The sequence below is a fragment of the Periplaneta americana genome, chromosome 3 (genome assembly GCF_040183065.1).
Source record: "Periplaneta americana isolate PAMFEO1 chromosome 3, P.americana_PAMFEO1_priV1, whole genome shotgun sequence".
Lineage (NCBI taxonomy): Eukaryota > Metazoa > Arthropoda > Insecta > Blattodea > Blattidae > Periplaneta > Periplaneta americana.
The window spans coordinates 124,067,417-124,089,172 of NC_091119.1; the positions used below are offsets into that span (position 1 = coordinate 124,067,417).

Consider the following 21,756-nt stretch of genomic DNA (forward strand, 5'->3'; position numbering starts at 1 on the left):
TAAAAATTCCAAATCTGACTGGGACTCGAACCCAGACTGCCTGCGTGACAGGCTGAAGGTCTGACCCCACAGCTACTAGAGGAGCTTTCTTTCTGTTACTCCTTTGTTTAATAGTGAACAAGGAGGTTCATTTGCATCTAGTAATCTAGCATAGTGCTTTAAAATTATTTTTAGTTGTGTTGAATATTCTATGATTGGTGACTGGTATGTTGACAGATGGTGGGGACTACAGGTCTAGCAACGCTGGTGAGTCCCACCATCCAGCTGCTGGCTCCATCAGGACTGCGAATGTTGCCAGGAGACCCGCAGCCTCTGGCGCTCACTGTACATCCACCTCACCTGTCCACCACCAGTAAGAGCATTATTTCTTTATCAGGTCTCGGTACCTATACTGTAGTTGCAGGATTATTTGAATTAGGGTAGAGATAATTCATATCTTAATCTGCCACTTTTGCTGCATTTACTCTTAGTCTTCTTAATGCACTTTGTGTTTTATCTACCCATGTCTCACCAAGATTCTGAATCTGGATTTCTGCTTATGAGTAATTACTTATTTATTTATTTATTTGCACATAAATTATAAATTATCTCGCAACTAATATAACTTATAAACAAGAAGCTGTCATGTGAGATGAACAGTTTTTTACTTGTTATACGGACATTTTTTTCATATAGGAAGTCAAAGTTTTATGGCATTTACAATATTACTTCGAATAATGTAAGTGAAATAATTTTTGTTTCAGACCTTTAATTTATTTCATTACCTACACTACTGGTCAAAAGTTTTCGATCACCTATCACAACTATGGATTTGTGGTTAAAACAGGGATTTCGTTTTGAATATTCTATCATATCATAATGCTAGAGAGAGAAAATATTTATTTTGTTGGTCTATTTAGTTTTTCCGATGTGTTTGTACATTGAAATAAAGTATATAGTTGTTTTCATAGCTGAACGAAAACTTTTGACTGGCAGTGTACTTTTATATTTTAGCAGATAAATGCAATTGAATCAGACGGAGCTAAAAGGAATTAAGTCACTTTTGACAACTTTTCAGGAGAAGCAAAAAATATTCCACTGATAATACAAATATTATATTTTTATTTTATAGAAGACAAAAGAATATTTAAAAGTCTTAGTTCCTTCTTCCACCGTTCGATGCACATGACATCCGTTGTTCAAATTGTTGCATAACCCAAAACTTTATATTTTGACTTAATTCCTTTTAGCTCCGACTGATTCAATTAATTTTGAATGTCTGTGCAGTGTTTCGATTGCTTGATATAAATTTTAATAGTTTATTTTACATCTTGATACACAACTTTTAACACTGTATCACTTCGGATTATGTATGATAAGAACTTTCTTGTGTTAAATTTTAACGTACCTTGTTAACATGTTTCGACCTATTTTGGGTCATCTTCAGAACTGGTCGTTGTTGGTCTTGGCACCTCTTGTTTCCTCTGAGGGTGCGTTCGTAGTGTAAAGTGTATGTGGTGTGATGTTTTTATGGCTTTTATCCGTTCCGACCTATATTTGTGTATTAAATGACTTGTATAAGCCATAAAAACATCACACCACAAACACTTTACATACGAACGCACCCTCACAGGAAAAAAGAGGTGCCAAAACCAACAACGACCAGTTCTGAAGATGACCCAAAATAGGTCGAAACATGTTAACAAGGTACGTTAAAATTTAACACAAGAAAGTTCTTATCATACATATTCCGAGACTTATTTCATAAGATAAGCCTCAAATTCAAACTCTTGAATGAATCTTCTTTGAATGTTGTAATTTTTATAAATTTATGTAACAAACATATGAACATGTAGAAGCATCTCTAAATGGCTCATATAACTTAGATATTCTGTGCTTTTATCTGTAGAGTTAGTGTATGAAAATGAACTGAAATATAGCGTCTGTGTGAAAATTGTAGGCTGCTAAAACCAAAAGTAAAATATTGTCATAGCTGATCGGTATTAGATGATTGCTATGGCAACTGAGTGTTGAAAATGTCTTCCTTGGGTGTAGCATCACAATTTTCTTAAGATGCGAGTCTTTCAGTTATCTATACCATAGTCATTAATAATGCTACTGTAATGTGACTGCTGCTTCTAGTAGCAGAGTGCAGAGTGTTACTCTATCATTGGTAGATGTTGTCCTTTCAGCTACTTCTGCGGTGATGTCCCATCCTCGGCTGCGAGCGGGAAGTGGGAATGAGTCTGCAGACACCAGGACGACTGCAGCCATCACCTTGCCGACACTGCATCTAACAAACAAGATGGTGGCTGGGAGTGTCACCCTTGCAGCCGAGGCTGCCAGGCTCCCCGGGGGAGCGGAACTTAATATCCTGCCAGCCAATGGTACAATGCGGGCCACTGCAGGTGGCAAACATCACCCCATAACACTCACTGGAGGTTTGTACTTCATTTGCAAAGTAATCTTACAATAATTGTGATTTTTTTTAAGCTCAAAGTTTTTTTGCGTGAAAGTAGTGATACTGTGAACTGCTAAAGGAATGTATTTTTTTTTTAATTTAATTTAATTTTTTTAACACATGCCACATTTACAATCTGTCTACAAGAGACAATAAGTAAATATTATAAAAGAATGTGACATGAGTGGAGATGTTATTCCATGACAACACTCCAAAGGAAAAATAACAATGTTTCAAATAGCTGCATTAAAAATGAATGGAAGGTCAAGAGCATTGGTCCTTTTAAGTCTTCTTATTGTTTGACTATTTTCCAGCAAATTTAATGCATGATGATTGGGATGTTGATTTAATTGGTGCAGGTATTTTTTACTGAAAATGTATTTTTAGGACAAATATATTTTCAGTTCTTGTTAGTATAGAACACTACCAGTTCTCTTACCATCAGAATGTCATATTTTTTGTTTGACATTCGTCTGAATCTATGCAAATGTCTTAATAATTTCTGAAATGTTCATGTTCGTGTTGAATGTTGTCTCTTTGTTTAAGGTCTGACTCTTCCTAATGGTGTTCTGGGACATGCGGGAGTAACGCTCACGACAAAGTCAATTGCCCACACTCCTGGCTCAGGTGAGAATCTGACTTGTACTTGAACTACATAGGAGAAATGTTCTTGTTCTTATTATTAGTAGTATTTAGGCATATTATTTTTTATATCGTAATTTTAGAAATACAGACAGGGTTGCCAGATGTCCCAATTCGGCGGGACATGTCCCGATTCCCGCTTCGATTTGAGGCGGGATGCAAAAAGCCCCTCCTTTAGAAAATTAACGTCACTTGTATAATTGTATCGTTACCTAGTAACTATTTTGTTCTAGGCCTACATAATTACAACAAATTTAAATTAATTTTCTTCACAAGGTAGGTTTTCATATTGGAAAAAACTAATATTTTGGCAAATGTAAGGTTTGTAACAGCTAATTCAGTGGTGAATATGATATTTCTAAACATTTAAAAAGAGACTGGAAAAAAGCTTGTTGAAAATGCTAAAGTCCAGAAATAAATATTTAGGAAGCTCTGAAAATGTGTACTGCACAGTATGTTAAATTATGGGTTTCGAGCAGTAATATGGTAAGTCACACAAAATAAATATGAATTCAGGTTTCAGTAAATTTCATGTTATTGTTATCAATTAATAAACATTTAAATTTAAATATTTTGTCACATCTGGTGCCATCTTTTGAAATTTGTGCTTTAGAATTAATAATAACAGCTGGGATTTCGTTTTTTATTTTTATTATTATTTTTTTTTTATTTTATTTATTTTATTTTTTTTTTGGTAGTCATGAAAATGTCAAGTCTGCCCATATTCATACCATTCGTTCTTTAAAACAAAACAAGTACTGTATATTATGATGAAAAAAGAATGTCCCTCTTTGGTAGATCTAAAATCTGGCAATCCTGAGTACAGACATGATGTGTATATACATAATCAGTGGACAGGTGTATGCTTCTAACAGTTTTTAATAGAAGTTCATTTATAACTACAGTTTTCTATTCAGTTTGTCCTTCTTTCTTCAGCAAAAGTCGTTTTCGGTTTGTTCAGCTTGATTGTACCAAGGGGAGAATTTTAAATCGTACGTTGTACCCACACGGATTTTTAACACCTGCTATTTGTAATATTTTTACCTACGTATTAAAATCTTTCACCATTTTGTAAGTGCGACCTCACACTGGCATGCATCAAGACATACAGCAGACAAGACAAGGTGTCTCGAGGTGTGCTACAAGATAATGAACATTACACAAACTATTTATATTTCTGAGCTGTATTCTCAATAGTAGTTTAAACTGCTTGCATATTTTCAACACTCTTGACGGTAGATTAGTTTAAACCAATCAGTTAGTAATCCTGTGTTTCAGATTAATTTTTCATTACTGAAATTATAATGTTAATTGTTGTTAATAAATAATTTATATGATCTTATTTTGTATTTAAGATCAATATTTTATTTAATATCTTAAAAATTAAATAATGTTAAATATATTCATAGGGTACTATTATATTACGATGATGCAACAATAAAAAAAAAAGGGCTGAAATAAGCCAGTTTGATTTCTTGGCTCTGAGGCATAATTATGATGGCTTGTTTGAAATAAAATATAATTTAATAAAATGGAGAGAGAGAGAGAGAGAGAGAGAGAGAGAGAAAAACATGCAAAAGAGCTGAAAATTTCAGAGAAAAGGAATGCAAATTAAGGAGGCAAATTTAAATGGTGAGTTCCTTTACGAACTTAATAGCCACGTAGCCTCAATAAACTTTATTAATAGCCTTTTTATAGTTTGTATCCATCTTTAATTGTGATGATATCAGTTGAAATTCTTAATAGCTATCTGGATACATTTGCTAATATGACTGGAATTTCACTGGATCCTTAAATAACTCAAGTGCTAAAATGTGTGCACCATTCTGTGCACATGTCATATTGAGATCGTGAAACCACTTTTTCTTTTGTTACGTAATTTGAATCACATGTACAATATTTCGTCTTCATTTGAGGACGACATAGCTTCATCTAATCAAGAAAGAAAGGATACCAGTATCCTTCTTGTTTGAAATCCTGCTGAAGACAGTGTTCCTCCAATGTCGGAAGTGAGAAACATGTCTTGATATAGTCAGTGTGTGGCGTGCCTAATGGGAGGAGAACATTTGGCCGACCAATAGTGGTGCCCTCCCCCCTACCATTGCTGCTTGCATTCACCATCTTACAGAGCATTGCCGGATTAAGGCCTGTAACACACTACAGCGAGAGCTGTGAACTACTGCGTCAACACAGCTTAGCTTAGTGTAACGTCTTCACACTACAGCAAGAAATATGTTGTTACACAATGGAGCCATCTCTGTATGGATAATTCTTCTTCAGCTACAGGGATTAGGCCTATTGGCCTGTTCCGTCTTCAAGGCTTAAAACACGAATTTTATTACGTCATATGGAAGGCAGTTTGATTAAATATAGATATACAAGGCCTTTAGAGTGGAGATATTCGCAAGGAATATTGCTCATTGTTTAATGGAATCAGTTTAGAATGTAAGAAACATGAGGCATAATACATGTAAGACTAAGAAAAATTGAGCCTCAGAGAACTCCAGATAACCTTGTTAACACACTGTTGTATTTGTTATTCCTCTTCCATGGCACAACAGCCTGATTTCATACCCTGTAAAAGTTTCTGTGAAAGTAATTCTGCTAAAGTAGTTAATTGAAATTTGTTTAGACCCTATCGCAAAGTTTTGGTTCTAATGTTTAACTTTCTGTATTATAGAAATTATCATTAAATAATTCAAGATAACTCATGAATACTGATACTCTGCTTTTATGTAATCAGATTTCTAGATAAAGATAGGAGTTTTCGTACATTTTCAATATACAGTGATATGAATCAGTGCTATAGAAAATTCTTGAAAAATGTATAGAAAAATGTTATACACTGTATGATACTTACTTCATGTATTCATTTTCATTACAGAAGCAAGTGGCACTGTGCTGACACCTGCCATTCATGGAGCTGGAACAATCCCCACACACCTCACATCAGCAGGTAAGATTTACCTTTCTTCTCTTATATAGTTTAAGTATAGAATGCGTTGTTATGAGAGAGCTGAGATAATCATAGCTTGTGATATTAAAATTTGGGAAGGTTATTGACATCAAAGTAATCCTCTTCTTGTGAACTGTGACAATTTTATTGAAGTTCAGTGATGCCAGCAGCTGCTCTTCGACATACTTGCAAGTATACAAAGTCTGCCCTCTTTCATTGTTGAAATACAATGTTTTCACTCCTCTTCGAAGTAGAGAAACACAATTATGCTTCTACAGTGTAGTGATCATTGAAATAGTCACTATGATCTACAAGTTTAACAGTCTTAGCTAGAAGACTTACCGGTACCAAATTTCTTTCACAAATACAGTTCAGCAAAATTAAATGCTTAATTCATTTGCAAACTCTGTTCAGTTGTACAGCATATTCAGTTTCGTGCCATAATTCCTGAGATTTCAGTTTAAGAAAGTCATGACTGTTTTGAATTCACTTTGAGGTAAAGTAATCTCTACACAACTTCCAATGAAACTTAAATAGCAGGAGGTATGCCAAAATTAAGGTAACTTTATTGTGGGGTAGGGGGAAGAGTACTTGGAAGGCAACGCTTGTGGAGCCTTATTTCCACATAGAATTCAGTGATACCTTCCAACCCCTCAATCTGCTACCACAGTGAAATCCAAATCTCCTGACGTTTTGCGAGAGCCAATAACATGCAAGCGCGACGTTGTCAAACTTACAGAGTGGTTGATGTGTGCTCCACCAAACTCATCTGGGGGGAGGGATGGGCGGCTGGTGTTGAAGACAGGATCCATTCTCAATAACGAAACAGTGAAATGCTATAATACATAATTTATTCATACAATAATAAATAATGTATTCAGAAATCACACGTTTAAATTGATGTTTGTAAAAGCCAATGGTGTGTTTTCGAAATCATTTAAATTCGTCACTCTTTTAGGTATATTAATATGTTTCCTAGGCGAGATGAACAATTTCTTAGCATCCTGTGTTTCTGCTTTTGCACTTCCCTCAACCCAATATGAACAAATGCTAGGTAACTATAGGTGCTGGACCCAGACTCATTTCACTGGCATTATCACCTTCATTTCATTCACACTCTAAATAACCTGAGATGTTGATACAGCGTCGTAAAATAACCTACTAACTGTACAAGTTGGAAGATGAGACATGACCCAAATACATACAGATGAGAAAGCACTATCTTCCTTCCATCGGCCAATAAAGAAGAGAATCACAAGTGAGGGAGAAGAGGAATAGAAGTGCTATAGTATTCATGCAAAATAAGTCAACTGCTGGTATGTAGCATCATGTCTGGACTCATGTTACAGAATGAGCGCTGGTTTGAGTCCTCAGGAAGAAGAAATTTTCTCATAACATTTCGACCAGTGTATGTGACCAGTGCCCACCCAACATTATGATGAATTTGGGAAGCTACAATATGTCCGTTACGAAAACCAGCTGTAACAGCTGGAAGGATCATCATACTAACCAGAAGATACCTTCATTCTAGCCGGACAATTTTATTGCTTACTTCTGCTGAAGCATGTGGACGTGAAGCCTGTAGCTGGCTAGTCAGTCTTGGCCCTTAATAAGCTGACTGTACCATGTACTGAACTGTTGCAATTAGTATGTGACTGATGAGGGCATTGCACACTATTTCCTTACTTAGACTATGAGACGCTTTAATACCATCAATCTTTGTAACGAGATTACTGCCCTCGTCCATTGCTTTAAATAATCAAACTATATTACTCCACAGGAGTATAAAATGTTTTCAAACTGCAATTATCACCTCTCACGTGCTGACAGGTGTCTTAATGACGTCATCTCACTTTAATTTTGTGATACTGCGCTTACCAGTGTTTGCCTCAGGTCTCACTTTCCCATCAGAAGATTACTCCCGATAGTGTACTGAGGTTAATGATACAGCTGCAGAAAGATATACAGTTGCAGCGTGTCACTTCTAAAGGGGAACACTTGGGTGAATGACAGCAAAGAGAAGCCTTGCAGGTTGTGTAGGTAATGAGAATGATCAGTTGGAATGTCTAAAATGTGATCCATATCTCCTGACATTTGGGGCATGTTTACTTGTACAGCAATAGCCAGTAGCAATAGCACTGTGTTGCCACGTACGGATATTCATTGATGCCACTTGTAAAAATAATGTGTGTGCTTGGACAAGTTCTATGTGACAGGATGTTTACAGTACATGTGATTAGGTTGAATGACATTTTTCTGAATATAAAGAAACGAGAATCTCATTTCTACACCAGGTAGTTTGAATTTTATGCATCTTACTCGCATCCAGCTGATTCATCGTTTTTATGATTTTTCACAGTGATGTTTACCAATAAGAAAGCCTTTCGAAGCACCAAGACTATGAACTGTAAACAGTATCCATTCAGCAACATAAACATTAGCTAAAACTAATTATGAAGCTAGAGCCAAAAATGCCGGCTCGATTTCTGCTTGCGTTGTGTGTAGATATTCGATGTGCTTTGTGTCTCTCAATGAAATCAATAATCGTTTGTAATAAACATTTTCTATGTGTTCTGATCAGTTGATTACTTTATTTGTAGCATGAAATTAAATTATGCCACTTAGCAAGACCAGTAAAAATCCATGGTGCTACAGCCCATGAAGGCCCGAGACTGACCAGCCTGCTGCTGGTCTCACGTCCACATGCTGAAGCAGAGGTGGATGATCATCCAACCAGAATGGGGGTATCGTGTGGTTAGCACGATGATCCTCCCAGCCGTTATAGCTGGTTTCAGCAAGACTAGTACTAGTGAAAATATAGATCCAGTGGATATAGTAGTAAAGTTCGGAAAATTATATTTATGTCTGCAATATCTTCAGAAAATATTCGTCTGAAGAAAACCGTAAAAATCTTAACTTTTCTTAGTGTCAAGAACTAACTGTGTTCAATAAATATATCAATCGTATCATGTATTTGGGTCATGTCTCATCTTCCAACTTGTACAGTTAGGTTATTTTACGATGCTGTATCAACATCTCAGGTTATTTAGCGTGTGAATGAAATGAAGGTGATAATGCCAGTGAAATGAGTCTGGGTCCAGCACCTATAGTTACCTAGCATTTGTTCATATTGGGTTGAGGGAAAATCCCGAAAAAAACCTCAACCAGGTAACTTGCCCCAACCGGGAATCGAACCCTGGCCACCTGGTTTTGCGGCTAGACACACTAGCTGTTACTTCACAAGTGTGGACCCCAACCTGTACATGACATGCATGATGACATAATAAGGAAGTGGGAGTATCCCGGATACAAATATTGTGTTATAAATCATATGCAAACATAAACAAATAATTTAATTTTTTTTTCTTGTTTCATTCTCTCTAAAAAAAAAACACTATTTTGGAGGAATAATGCTTTTGAAATTTATCATAAGTAATATCACAAGAAATTTCCATTTTACTACTAAATTGATGAGCACAAAGAGCAAGTAAATAAAATTTATCCAAAGAAATGAAATTTTTTCGTGGTATTTCATGAAATCATTTTGCAAATAGAGTAATAAGTAATTAATAGATTAAGATAAATAAAATAGGAATTTACACAAATCCAAATTGCCCTCTATGCAACAAAGAAGAAGAAATGACTGAAGATCATCTCATAACCTGTGAAGTTCTACCTGATGGATCCACCACAGAGAAATATTGGAGAGCAAGAACGCTAATGGCTTCGTTGCCAAAGCCCGGCATTAGATAACAACAACAACTAGCTTAATATAATAACCACTTATTTACGTACATCGTATTTTATTTCATTTTCATTCTTAAAGAACTTATGAATGTATTTATTTATAAATAAGAATAAAGCCACCTACTTAAACTTCACATGAATTACAGAAACCAGGAAAGAATGGAAATACGAGGGGGATCCAGGAAATAACGACCGTTTTGTTGTAATAATTAAAAAAATATATATATTTATTTGAAAAAACAAAGTCTGTTACATAACTGAAGCTTCCTTTACTTCTCTACATAATCACCACCTACATTTAAACATTTGTCGTATCTGTTCACTAGCTTTAGAATTCCCGTGTTATACTCCTCTGCCGTCAGTTCATTAAGCCAGGTGTTCACTGTCTTCTTCAACTCTTCATCACTTCCAAAACGCGTACCACCCAGAAAGTCTTTCAGCTTAGTGAAAAGGTGAAAATCGCTAGGAGCAAGGTCTGGACTATAGGGCGGATGATCAAACATTTCCCAACCGAATTGATCCAGCAATTCTCGAGTTGAAGCAGCAGTGTGCGGGCGGGCACAGGTTTTGTGGTAGCCAAGATGTTGCGACACAATTTCACCAAGCAAAGAACGAGAAATGTCAGGAAAGGCAATATGCAATTCGTCGAGTGATGTGTGCCTGTCTTGCAAGATTCTGTCGTTCACTTTAGTCTTCAGGTCTTCTGTGATGAGTGATGGGCGTCCGGATCTAGTTTCATCGTGGACATTTGTTCGCCCATTGTTGAACATTTCGCACCATTTTCTCACATTTCTTTCATTCATTACAGTATCACCATACACTTCTTTCAATTGCCGGTAAATTTCTGCAGGTTTCAAATGTCGGGCATTCAAAAATCGAATCACACTCCTCACCTCACAGTCGGCGGGATTATCAATCACGTCGTTCATTTTGAAGTAACACAAAATGCACAATGGCGACTTGTTGCAACCAGTACTCACAACATTATGAGAACACATGTTAAGGAAGCCAGTTGACCTTCAAACAAGGAAGGGGAGTCAGCTGCATGGCGGGTATGCGCGAACGGTCGTTATTTCCTGGATCCCCCTCGTATTAATTTTTATTATAAACACAATGCAGTTTTTAAATATGGATATTTAATTAATTGTACAATTATGGAAGTGATATTCCATAGAATTAAATTTATTGAGTGTACTTGATGTTGATTATTTTTGAGTTTATTGAAAATTAGGTTATAATGTTTCTCATTGATTACTTGAAACAATTTTGGATTATTATTAGTAACAAAACAAGAGTGACAATATGAAATCGACAATATTCAGTGATAGAAGGCTCTGATTGATTGAAAATCAGTGGTTTCTTATATTCCATTAGACTAGACGGCAGTACGGGAGGCTGTTGGCTGCTATATGCGCCGTAGCATTTCTGGCATGTGACATCACAAGCTTGTACAGTAGAACCATCGGAATCAGTATGTAACAAGTACGACCCGAGTTCATTTGTTCACATGTGTGTGTGTAAGATAAATAAATGGAAGAAGAGACTGTAAAACGACAAGTATTGAACATGCAGGTGCGGAAAATATTGTTTAAGGTGTATAATTATTTTAAAAACCTTAACGAGCAGAACGCTGCCTGCCATCTTGATGCTGGCTGCGTTGCCAAAATACAAGAAATGACTGCAGAAGCATGTGGTGTGGGATTGAGGACCGTGCAAAGAATATTGTTCGTGAAGGAAACAGGGTTTGTTTGGTGTCATGCTTACAGTAATCAATTGCTAAGTTCATTATTGTCTTTTGATAATTTAAAATCTCTCCTGTGCTATTTGTATTGCACGTGCAGGTGACGTACGATGTGGCAATGTTGTACACTGCCTTGCCCTCTCTATCTGTCTCTCTCGATGCCAATGCTAGCAGACTACTGCCTTCCGAATTGCCGTCGACTCTAGAGAATTAGTACATGAACGAAACAGTATTGTTATAACTAAATTCAGACATTTATACAGTTTTTTCATTCAGATTTTGACCAGTTCTGAAAAGATCGCCGATGCATGATTATTGTCCGAAGACAGATCTGAACCTCACAAGTGATACCAACAAGGCACCACATATGAGGCAACTAGGCAAGGAGATAATGGGTTAGGGTAGCCAGTTCCTTTTCTCTTCCATTTCATACATCGCTGACTAGCTACATATTACACTAATTAGACTTCAAATGTATACAAACAATTGTTCTTCTGACACATATCGTCAAGTGAGAGGTACTATCTGATAATAGATGTGGTTATCAGCCAGAACCACAATCAGAGATGATGCATGATTTCGGTTGTAAATATGTTAAGTCCTGTAAACTATTTCATCTTAGTTAAATTATTGTGTCTGTTTTGCAGGCATCACACATGTGGTGACACCACTTGGCAGCCACACGAGTCTGACTCCCCTTGTGACTCCGGTGACAGTTGTGTCTCAAGGCAGCCAGGTAGCACATATTCTGGCTGCCCCCCAGCAGTTAGGAGGCAAGGTAGGAAGAATGCTTTATACATGAACATCCATACATATAAGGCTGGCCTCTCACCCACATCCAAATCCCAGATTAAGAAAGAAAACATGAAACATAGAATGCAGTAAAGCTGCATATTGTTTATAATTATACAATATTAATTTGTTACCCACAACTTGTGTTATTAAGATAGCTTTGCTGCCTCTTGAAGCGGTTCAATCAAAATGACACTGTAATTGTGATGAGCAGTTGCCCAGGGGTCTCACAAGCATAGGGAAGGACCCTTTGCTAGTCTATGCACAGACCAGAATTTAACCTAATTTTCCAATCACCCACCTCAACATTCATATCTCCTGCTAACTCAGTAGAAGGAGAAAAATGACGACTTGTAGCGGAGAGTTGGCATGGCTGACATCCTGAAGACCATTGATTTTAAGCCAATTATAAAGGAATTCTCTGTAAAGAAATATCACAAATGTTGTATTGAACACTTGATCAGTAATGAATTATTTATTACAATTTCATAGTGTGCGCCTGCAACATATTTGCAACCAAGACCTCTTCAAGTGATATCTCTATCCAATGCTTTTGCTTCAGTAAAGTCTCATTTTACAAACCTATGGATCAACAATTGGCTCTCTTCTGACAAAGGAAAAATTTTACAGTCTGTACAAAAGAAACCAAATGACCTAGAAATGTACAAACACTTGCCCAGACATGTTCAAACATTTCTAACAAGAGCCAGAACAGGTCACATTGTCACTCAATTGTACCTACACCGATTTCACATTTCTGATAATCCTACTTGTCTGTGGTGTAATAATCATGATGAAGATCTGGAACACATTCTTCTATACTGTCCATCCATAAACCACAAAAGAAGTAAATTAAAATCATCAGTACCTGTTGCAGAAGACACAGCTCTGCAGTATATATTGACTACACCCCAACTCTGGCTACTAGCAACCGGCATCTATAATGAACACCAATCAAAATACCCTTCATTTCTCGTGAAGAAGAACAACTGAATAGACTATAGTGCACTTTATGTTGTCAGCCAACAGCTGGATACATTAGGAAGATTGATTGATAGTGTGCGCCTGTGTTATCTCAGTTTGATTTACCAGCAAAGTGCAATTTTTATATTGAAATTTTTGCTTTTCAAGTTCAAGGCTTATGTTGTACTGCCCAAACCTTTGTGATATTTTTTTATGTCAAAACACTGATTTTATTGAAAATACTAATAAATAAACATAAGTGTATTTTATAGATAATTTACATTTTTACTCCTGTGAGTGGTTGTGTAGGCAGGCCCAGTGCACTGATTTGCCTGGGGACCTATAATGCTGTTAAGATGGCCCTGCTGTTTTGCTAATCTCAATGTTATCTTAAAGATAAAGTCAGGTCTAACAAGCAAACATTCTCATGGGGGCAAATAAAAAAGTTAATTTTTTTTCTTCCACCATGTTATTAACAATGTCAAAACAAGTGGTTATACAAATTTTGGCCACTTGAACGCAATTATGAGGGCCGTCCTGAAAGTACAGTGTGTCCGCAGAAACATTCCGGGGTTATAAACTGCTATAATTCTGTCACTATGTGTTGTACGAAATTCATACCGGTGTCATTAGAAAGGACACTTCAAAGAATTTCAGGAAATGTGTAATTGATAAATTGTTGACCGAAACAACAGATTGCAGCACAAGAAGAAAGAAAAAAAAAACGCCGTTTCCGCTATGGAATTATTTGATATACGTTTTGAAAAATATTATGAGGAAGTTGTTCTCTGATCATATTGTGCACAGCAGAGTGTACATAACATGGTATAGCCTTGGGGTAGGTGAAAACTCACCTGGCGGAATCAGTCAATAAATTGCAATTTAGTTATTGGTTTTGTATAAAGTGTTATTTGAATTGGAGACTATTTCATTGATTAGTGGGACGTTATTATTATAATATTTTGCTATGAAAAATTCTTCACCTGTATTTATGTTTGTTATTATTAATCGCCACACAATTAATAAACAAAGGCCATGATTTAACAAATATCGAAGAATGCTTACAATTACTTAAAGTCATTAATAATAACAGAAACATAAATACAGGTAAAGAATTTTTCATAGCAAAGTATTACAATTACAATGTCCTAATCAATGAAATAGTTTCCAATCCAAGTAAGACTTTACACAAAATTAATAACTAAATTGCAATTTATTGACTGATTCCGCCAGGTGAATTTCCACCTACCCCAAGGCTATACCATGTTATGTACACTCAGTAGCTGCTAAGACTTTGCTGTGCATTAGATGATCATAGAACAGCTTCTCCATAATGTTTTTCGTAAGTATTTTTCAATGTATATCAAATAATTCTATACCATAGTTTACTTAAAAAACCACTACAACATACTTAAATTATTTTCAGACAGTATAAATACATGTTTTCGCAACAGCAATAGCAATACCAGTGCTCAAGATGTTTTGATTTAATTTAATTTAAATGGAGGGTGGTCGTGATAGCCTAGTATTGCCATCTAAAAGATCTGTTGTGCTTCTCCATGATAATATCCTATCAGTCAGTCGGCCTGGTTGGCTCAGTTGGTATAGCGCTGGCCTTCTATGTCCGAAGTTGCGGGTTCAACCTTGGGCCAGGTCGATGGCATTTAAGTGTGCTTAAATGCGACAGGCTCATGTCTGTAATTTACTGATATGTAAAAGAACTCCTGCGGAACAAAATTCCAGCACACCGGCGACACTGATATAACCTCGGCAGTTGCGAGTGTTGTTAAATAAAACACATTTTTCCTATCAGTCCAGTAGTTTAATGTTCTTGATGAGTTCACTCAAACTACGGACTGGGACATTCGATAGCTCATTTAGTGTTTTTCAAACACAGAAGCTCTTTGATGAGCAAGAGCATTGCAATTACATAACAGATGACCCTGTAAATGACTAGTACTGTACAAGCTGGGTTAATGTTATGTTCCATCCTGTGCTGGTTTTTCTTGAGGGCACAGTGGCCTGTAAAAAAGCCCACTGCCCAAGAGAACTTTTTTTGCTCAGTTTTAACAAGTCACTTAACCTGCTTTTATCGAGATCTCTTAAGAGAGCCTTAAGAGTGTCTGCAGCTCTCATTTGAGTTCCAGTAATTTTTGTGTTGCTTGAGAGTCCATTCCCTGATAACCTGCTTAACTGGTTTTAAAGATAGTCCCAGCACAGGCTCAGATGTTGTGGATGGGATCTCAGTTCCCTTCTAGGCAGCCACATCTGCTCTCTTGTTACCTGGAATTCCTACATGTCCTAGCATTCATTTTATCGTGAGAGACTTGCGACATTCCGAAACCAGTTTGACTTCACCAAGGGGGCTTCATGTGCCTTAAGCGTTGCCTATTTGAAAGTCTACATTTGTAGCCCTCTTAATACTTTTCCTGATGCTGGCAAAGATAGCGTAAATCTGAGTCTAAAAGAAAGCTTGTTGTTCTCAGGTTTAACCTGTTTCTCCCATTCACTGTGCTCTGAGTAAGTGACAGTGAATTTTTTATTGAACGAAACCCTTGGTTCTAAAATGTCAGTCATATTGAGTATCTTTGTGGGTATTTGAGGTTATCCAAGTGTTCACACCATTGTTTCACAGTAAATTCTGTGGAATGTCATGAGGGCCTCAGCCTCAACTCAAATCGATGACAACAATAATAATAATAATGATGATGATGATAATAATCATAATGAAATGATGTCTTATTTGAGGCGTTTAGTTGCAAAATCAGATACATCACTAAAACATAATTTTTCAGTATGAAGGAAAAACGTTTGCAAGGAACCAAGGATTTGCAACCAATACTATTCTTTCATCATACAAATCCATGTGATGTATCTGGCTTTGGAGCATAACAGTGCTATAGTAGTTGTAGAATCATATGAAATATAACATTAACTCATTTTCGAAAAAAAAAAAAAAAAAAGAAAGAAAATGATGTATCTGATTTTGCAACTACACGCTTCATTTTAACTGGCCGAGTTTTGGCCATTTGGCCTTCTGTTCCACTCGACCAGAATGATACAAAGAAATTAATACGTTGCTATAAACAAAATTAATGTAGTACACAATACATAACATATAATTAAGGCCACTGGCATAGCTAAGTTGACTTTATTATACAGTTTGTGGAGTTTTTGTTTTTATGTATCGTGAGTTATTTCACTTGTTAAGGAGTATCCAGACATAACAAGCCTAATAGAGTAGGCAACTCCTCTGGTCATATCTATTTGCACAGATAATGGAACTTGTATGTAGTTACAAACGTTAGAAATGTAAGTTTCAGGACATGGTGGAATACCCAAAACTCTATTTCTGTATACAAAAGAAATAAATATGGAAGTGCGGAGATTGGAATCAGAATACTCCCTCATATTAGTCTACATCATTAACCATAGGTCACGACGACATATAAAAGTAAATTTTCGGAAATGTATCCGACCATTTTCATCTATAATGTAGATGTGTTTTAGTCTGCTCTTCAAACCCTACACTTCGATGTGAGATTCGTTAAAATATCATGTTTCCACATCCATATTTTCCCTTGTAAGATGATAAAGTGATCTAGACTTCTTGAATCAAAATTATTAAATTCAATTGATAAAATCATTGTATTTTTTGTCCTTCTAAGGCTAGCATAATTTTTTATGTTTACATCAGTTGAACGTTTACTATTCTTGCCATTAGCTCCTAAGGCTGTGGATTCAAACCTGCCTAAAAATGATGAATTGGGGGAAAGAAAAGTCCATAGCATGGCTTTCTTCAGAAAGAAGTCCTATGTTGTGTATGAATATTATTTAAAAGAACCCTGCTCCTCATCTAGAGGACTGCAGGTAATACTTACAGACTATTTGTTCTGCATGTCATATATTATCCTTATGTATCATTATTTCATAGGATATAATGAATTTCACCGAACAGTTGTTTCTACCTGAGAAATGGAATTCTTCACACTACAGTCGGCCTCGGTAGCGTACTTGGTATAGCGCTGGCCTTGTATGCTCGAGATTGTGGGTTTGATTCCATCCTAGATCGATGGCATTTAAGTGTGTTTCAGTGCAACAGGCTCATGTTAGTAGATTTACTGCCATGTAAAAGAACTCCTGCGGGACAAAATTGCACCACAACGGCAATGCTGATATAACCTCTGCAGTTGCAAGCATCATTAAATAAGCCTTAATTTAAATTTTTTTTTAATTTCACACTGCCAGGTTGTCAAGTCCTAGTTGACCATATCTACAACTTGAAATAAAATTCTCCAACTTCTGATCTCTTCTCTCTTTCCCTCTACCTGCATTCTTCAGACACCAATTATTCTTTTAATTACTGAGAAAGAGTGTGTGTGGGCAACACAGCCAATAGAGATGCTGTCCTACAATATTGCCACAGTTACGGAGTTTCCATTTCTGCCTTAAATGTCGACCAAGAGGGTTCCATAACACTAGCTTTACAGCTGATTTGTGAACACCTTATTTATTCTTTTAGCAGATTTGAAAAACTGTAAGTGAATTTGCCAGTAGGTACAATATGCCTTCGACCTAATGTTGCCAGTGTCGAGTTCATTCTTGCTGAGTTTTATTGTGCATTATATCAAAATAGAAGTTTCCAAATGAGGACTACACGGCAAGAAGGATGCATAAGCATTGGAGCGCATGATGTTCCTTGTGCTTTTCTTGCACGGAGGAAGGAGTGGCAACCAAGAAGTTGTCCCTCATACTCTACTAGTAACCCACAGCAAAGAGTTCGCAATGGATTAGTACTTTGTTGTGATGCAGTCATAGGGTCTATGTTGTTTAATGCATACAGTTTACGATATTAATTTACTTAATAACTATTAGAGGAATATAATAATATCACAGTCTAGTATATAGTCGCGAAGCTCAATACGTAGTAAATATGCAACATTAAATAGTTGCTCACCACTAGGATTGCTAATATCGCCTCATTACAGGCAATGCAAAATAGTACCGTCACAGTCTATTGTTTCTAGCACCCTCAAAACTCAAGCTTTGTGACTGTATATAGTAGACTGTGATAATATGTAAGAGAAGAGAATGAATGATCGGGTTAAAGAAGAAAACCAAATAAATTGTTATAATATAGCCTAATAGCTATTTAAATCAAGCTTTTAATGAGCATAAACTTTTAAGGGAAAAATATGCTCTAGGTGCTTTGATACAATTAATGCATAATGTAATAAAGAGGCACTAGGTACTGTCATAAAAAATAAATTCACAAGAATTACTTAATAAACATAAAGGGATTTAAAAAATCAAATATATTAAAAATTTTAACATTGCAACATAACATATGATTGAAAATAATCATTACCATATCTACGAATTATAGAAACCAAACATATAAAAACAAGAGTTCATTGGCTGTTAAGATTATAGGTTACTTCCTCTTACGAGGGACCTTCTGAAGCATTCCTTTGCAGCAGCTAAATTACATTATAGGAAGCATTCATTTCCTTGCATGGGATCTCTTACAAGTTCGTTCGGGTATTACAGAACTCTCTCAAGTCTACAGGTTTGCCACTCCAATGGGGAAAACATAATCACAACAAAAAACCTGATGATATCTTCGAAAGTGTGCTCAACCACATTAAATCATTCAAGGGAAAGAAAAGCCATTACGGTCAGTCAAAAAGTGATCGAATATATCTTCCCAACAATCTCAACATTAAAAAAATGTATGAAAATGGATCTTATAAATACTAAAGAAAGGTTTTCAACACCAGAATTAACATATCATTTGAATATCCACGCTGTGACATTTGCAATACTCGTACATGTGAAAAGTTTCAGGCTGATCTCAAAGTTTATGAAAATAAACTCTCTGATAACATTGTGTCTTTTCATCCTGTACGTGAATGTATACTGTATACTCGTAGAATGTTTCTGTGTCTATGGCTAGGTCTGGTCTGCCTTCTAAGCTTCATACAACAATGGCATATGATGCTGAATGTTCCGGCAACTCTATTTATCCTTTTTGCCATGTAGAGTTCAAATATAATTGACTGCCTCTGTGATCTGTTGGTCAGCATGCTGGCTTCCAGATCAGGAGGTCCCGGGTTCGATTCCCGGGCTAGGCTCTCCGTGAATTTTTCTTGAAGAAGAGGAATTCCCTTGGTGTCTAGAGTCTAGAAATTTGTATGAATGTGAGTGTAATTGTGAGTGTGCCGGGTTAATATAAATTAACCAATCATCACAATATAGAAGTACATCAGGACTGTCGCTGGGCAGTAACCTGAACACACGTTTCAACGTCACATTGTTGACAAGTAACTCCATCTGTTAGCACAACCGTAAAGCATCTAATAGGTGCTATAGAGTTACCAACAAAAAAAGAAAAAAAATATATATATATATTATATATATATATATATATATATATATATATTATATATATATATATATAAATGATATATTTCAAACCAGTTATGTCTATAATTATTTCAGAAACCATACTAACCACTGTTTTATTTATTGTAAGAGTTGCAGGAGATTGAGCAATGCTGCACTTGTATCTCTCTCCTCTCTTTCAATCTAGATGATCAAGCTAGGGTTTCACTCCAGTTTGTTAAGCTATAGAGACCTTGACGGAGACCAATGTTAATTTGATTGCAGATGATGACGACTACGCCTCTGTTGAAGTCGGTGGGGCCCATGCCGCTGATGAACACTCAGTACCTGAGCGCAACCGCGCTAGTGAAGCCGGTTGTCGTTGTGAGCACGCCTTCCACACTCCCACCCCACACCAACACCAGCTCGTGAGGTGTCCATGTGATACACTCCCAGCAGGCTGGGGGCTACACTTCCAGACGTCGCGATATTCCGTCATAGTATCTGTGTGCGAATGAATTAGCTCCTCAACATCCTCAAGTACAAATGATTTGTTTCCTGTTGTCATGTCTGCCTTAGCGAGGGGATGTTGTCCAATACGAGAAAATAACTTTTTTTTTCTGGGGGGAAAACTGTGTTGCTTTACTAGGACTCTATTCTCTCTTTCTCTCTATATCTGTCAGACGTTTTTACCTTTCAAAACTCTGGAACTGCTCAAATTAAATTTGATATTATAAAAAAATCTCAGTGGCAGAGGTCATTGTTGTTGACCCTGGTTAATGTGCCCCAAAATCGTAGAATTCTGTGTTCAAACCTTTCAGTGTGTTCTATAGAGTGTGTCGTAGCCTTTTACGAACATTTGAAAGGACGAGAATGAGAGACACGGGATGTGTGCAGGACATCAGAATTAGGATTCTTTTACGTTCCCTCATATCTCCCCCCCCCCTCTAAGTTTTTTTATGTTTATTTTTTAAGGTCTAACGTAGGTTTTTGGATTGGTTCGACGACAGTATGAATGTGGGAGTGCATGTGTGCAGACATAAAGGACCAGGATTCAACACTGCATTACTATGTAATGGTCAGAACGTTTTTTTTTCTTTTCGTTTTTTTTTTTTTTTTTTTATGCTTAAAGAACTATTTGTGGTGCTGATGCTCATGATTTTTATTGTGCATTTCTTTCAAACAGGGAAAGTACTATTCTCCTCTTTGAGTGTACATAACACGAACAAACAGAAGCGATGATCTGTTTATGTATTTAACTGTAAATAGTGAACATGAGTTGCTGCAATAAAACAAAACTTCATGAAATGAATTTTGAGAAATGATTTGCTGTAAATATTGTTTAACACAAGCCTCCATAAAAGTAATATATTGTGCGGTATTGTACAAAACACAAGTTTAAAATGTACATTTATTTATTTTGCCTGCAGTTTGATGATTCACATTAACCTTTATCACACTACATTCCTTTTCACTTGCAAAGTAAATTCCCAGTCCATGCCTGTCCAGTGATTCTGTTGCTGTTACTGCTCATACTGAAAATTTTAAAACACTTTAGGATTGACATATTTGTAAGAGGGATGTGCAGGTGTTGTCGAACATCTGAGCTGTTGCATCATGTTGAGTAAATTTGACAGTTGTCTTTGCAAAGCACTTCATCAAACTCCCACTGAGCTTAATCTGCGACACATTAATGTTGGTTCAAATTTTATTACTGTTGTAATTTCAAAAAATAGTTTTGCATTTCATTGCCTCATTGGCTTCAGAATGATTTCTTAACAAACTGTTACAAGTAGCTGGGAGACTCAACCAGTGAGTGAGTCACATGAACCTTGTGGGGCCACGTTGTGCAATACTGTTGCGTTGCCTTGCCAACTTTGCATGTGGAACATGATAAGCCTTTTGCGGTAGACACAATGCCATGTTGGCATTTAGTGAGAGGTCCAAAACACTTCTGTCTTCAGTTATATACAGAATTACCTCTTTCATATTGCTTTTATTGCACTTGTAATTAATATTGTTATGGCTACAGATGTGGCAGGAGATTCTTTGAGGACGGTTAGCGTGTTTGGCCGCGAAACCAGGTGGCTC

At 36.5% G+C, this 21,756-nt stretch overlaps 1 protein-coding gene across 3 annotated transcripts in view; it reads left to right on the forward strand.

Annotated features, from left to right (window-relative positions):
- LOC138696495 (max-binding protein MNT-like) overlaps positions 1-21,061 on the forward strand; it is a 34,673-nt gene extending 13,612 nt beyond the window's left edge. For 2 of the 3 annotated variants that reach the window (XM_069821531.1, XM_069821532.1), the window contains exons 5-10: positions 217-352; positions 2,157-2,420; positions 2,987-3,067; positions 5,967-6,038; positions 12,174-12,304; positions 19,951-21,061. In XM_069821531.1, coding sequence (XP_069677632.1) covers positions 217-352; positions 2,157-2,420; positions 2,987-3,067; positions 5,967-6,038; positions 12,174-12,304; positions 19,951-20,097 — 831 coding nt within the window. In that variant the 3' untranslated portion in view covers positions 20,098-21,061. The remainder of the gene's footprint in view (positions 1-216; positions 353-2,156; positions 2,421-2,986; positions 3,068-5,966; positions 6,039-12,173; positions 12,305-19,950) is intronic. The other variant, XM_069821533.1, reaches the window with a different exon arrangement.
- The last annotated feature ends 695 nt before the right edge of the window (positions 21,062-21,756 follow it).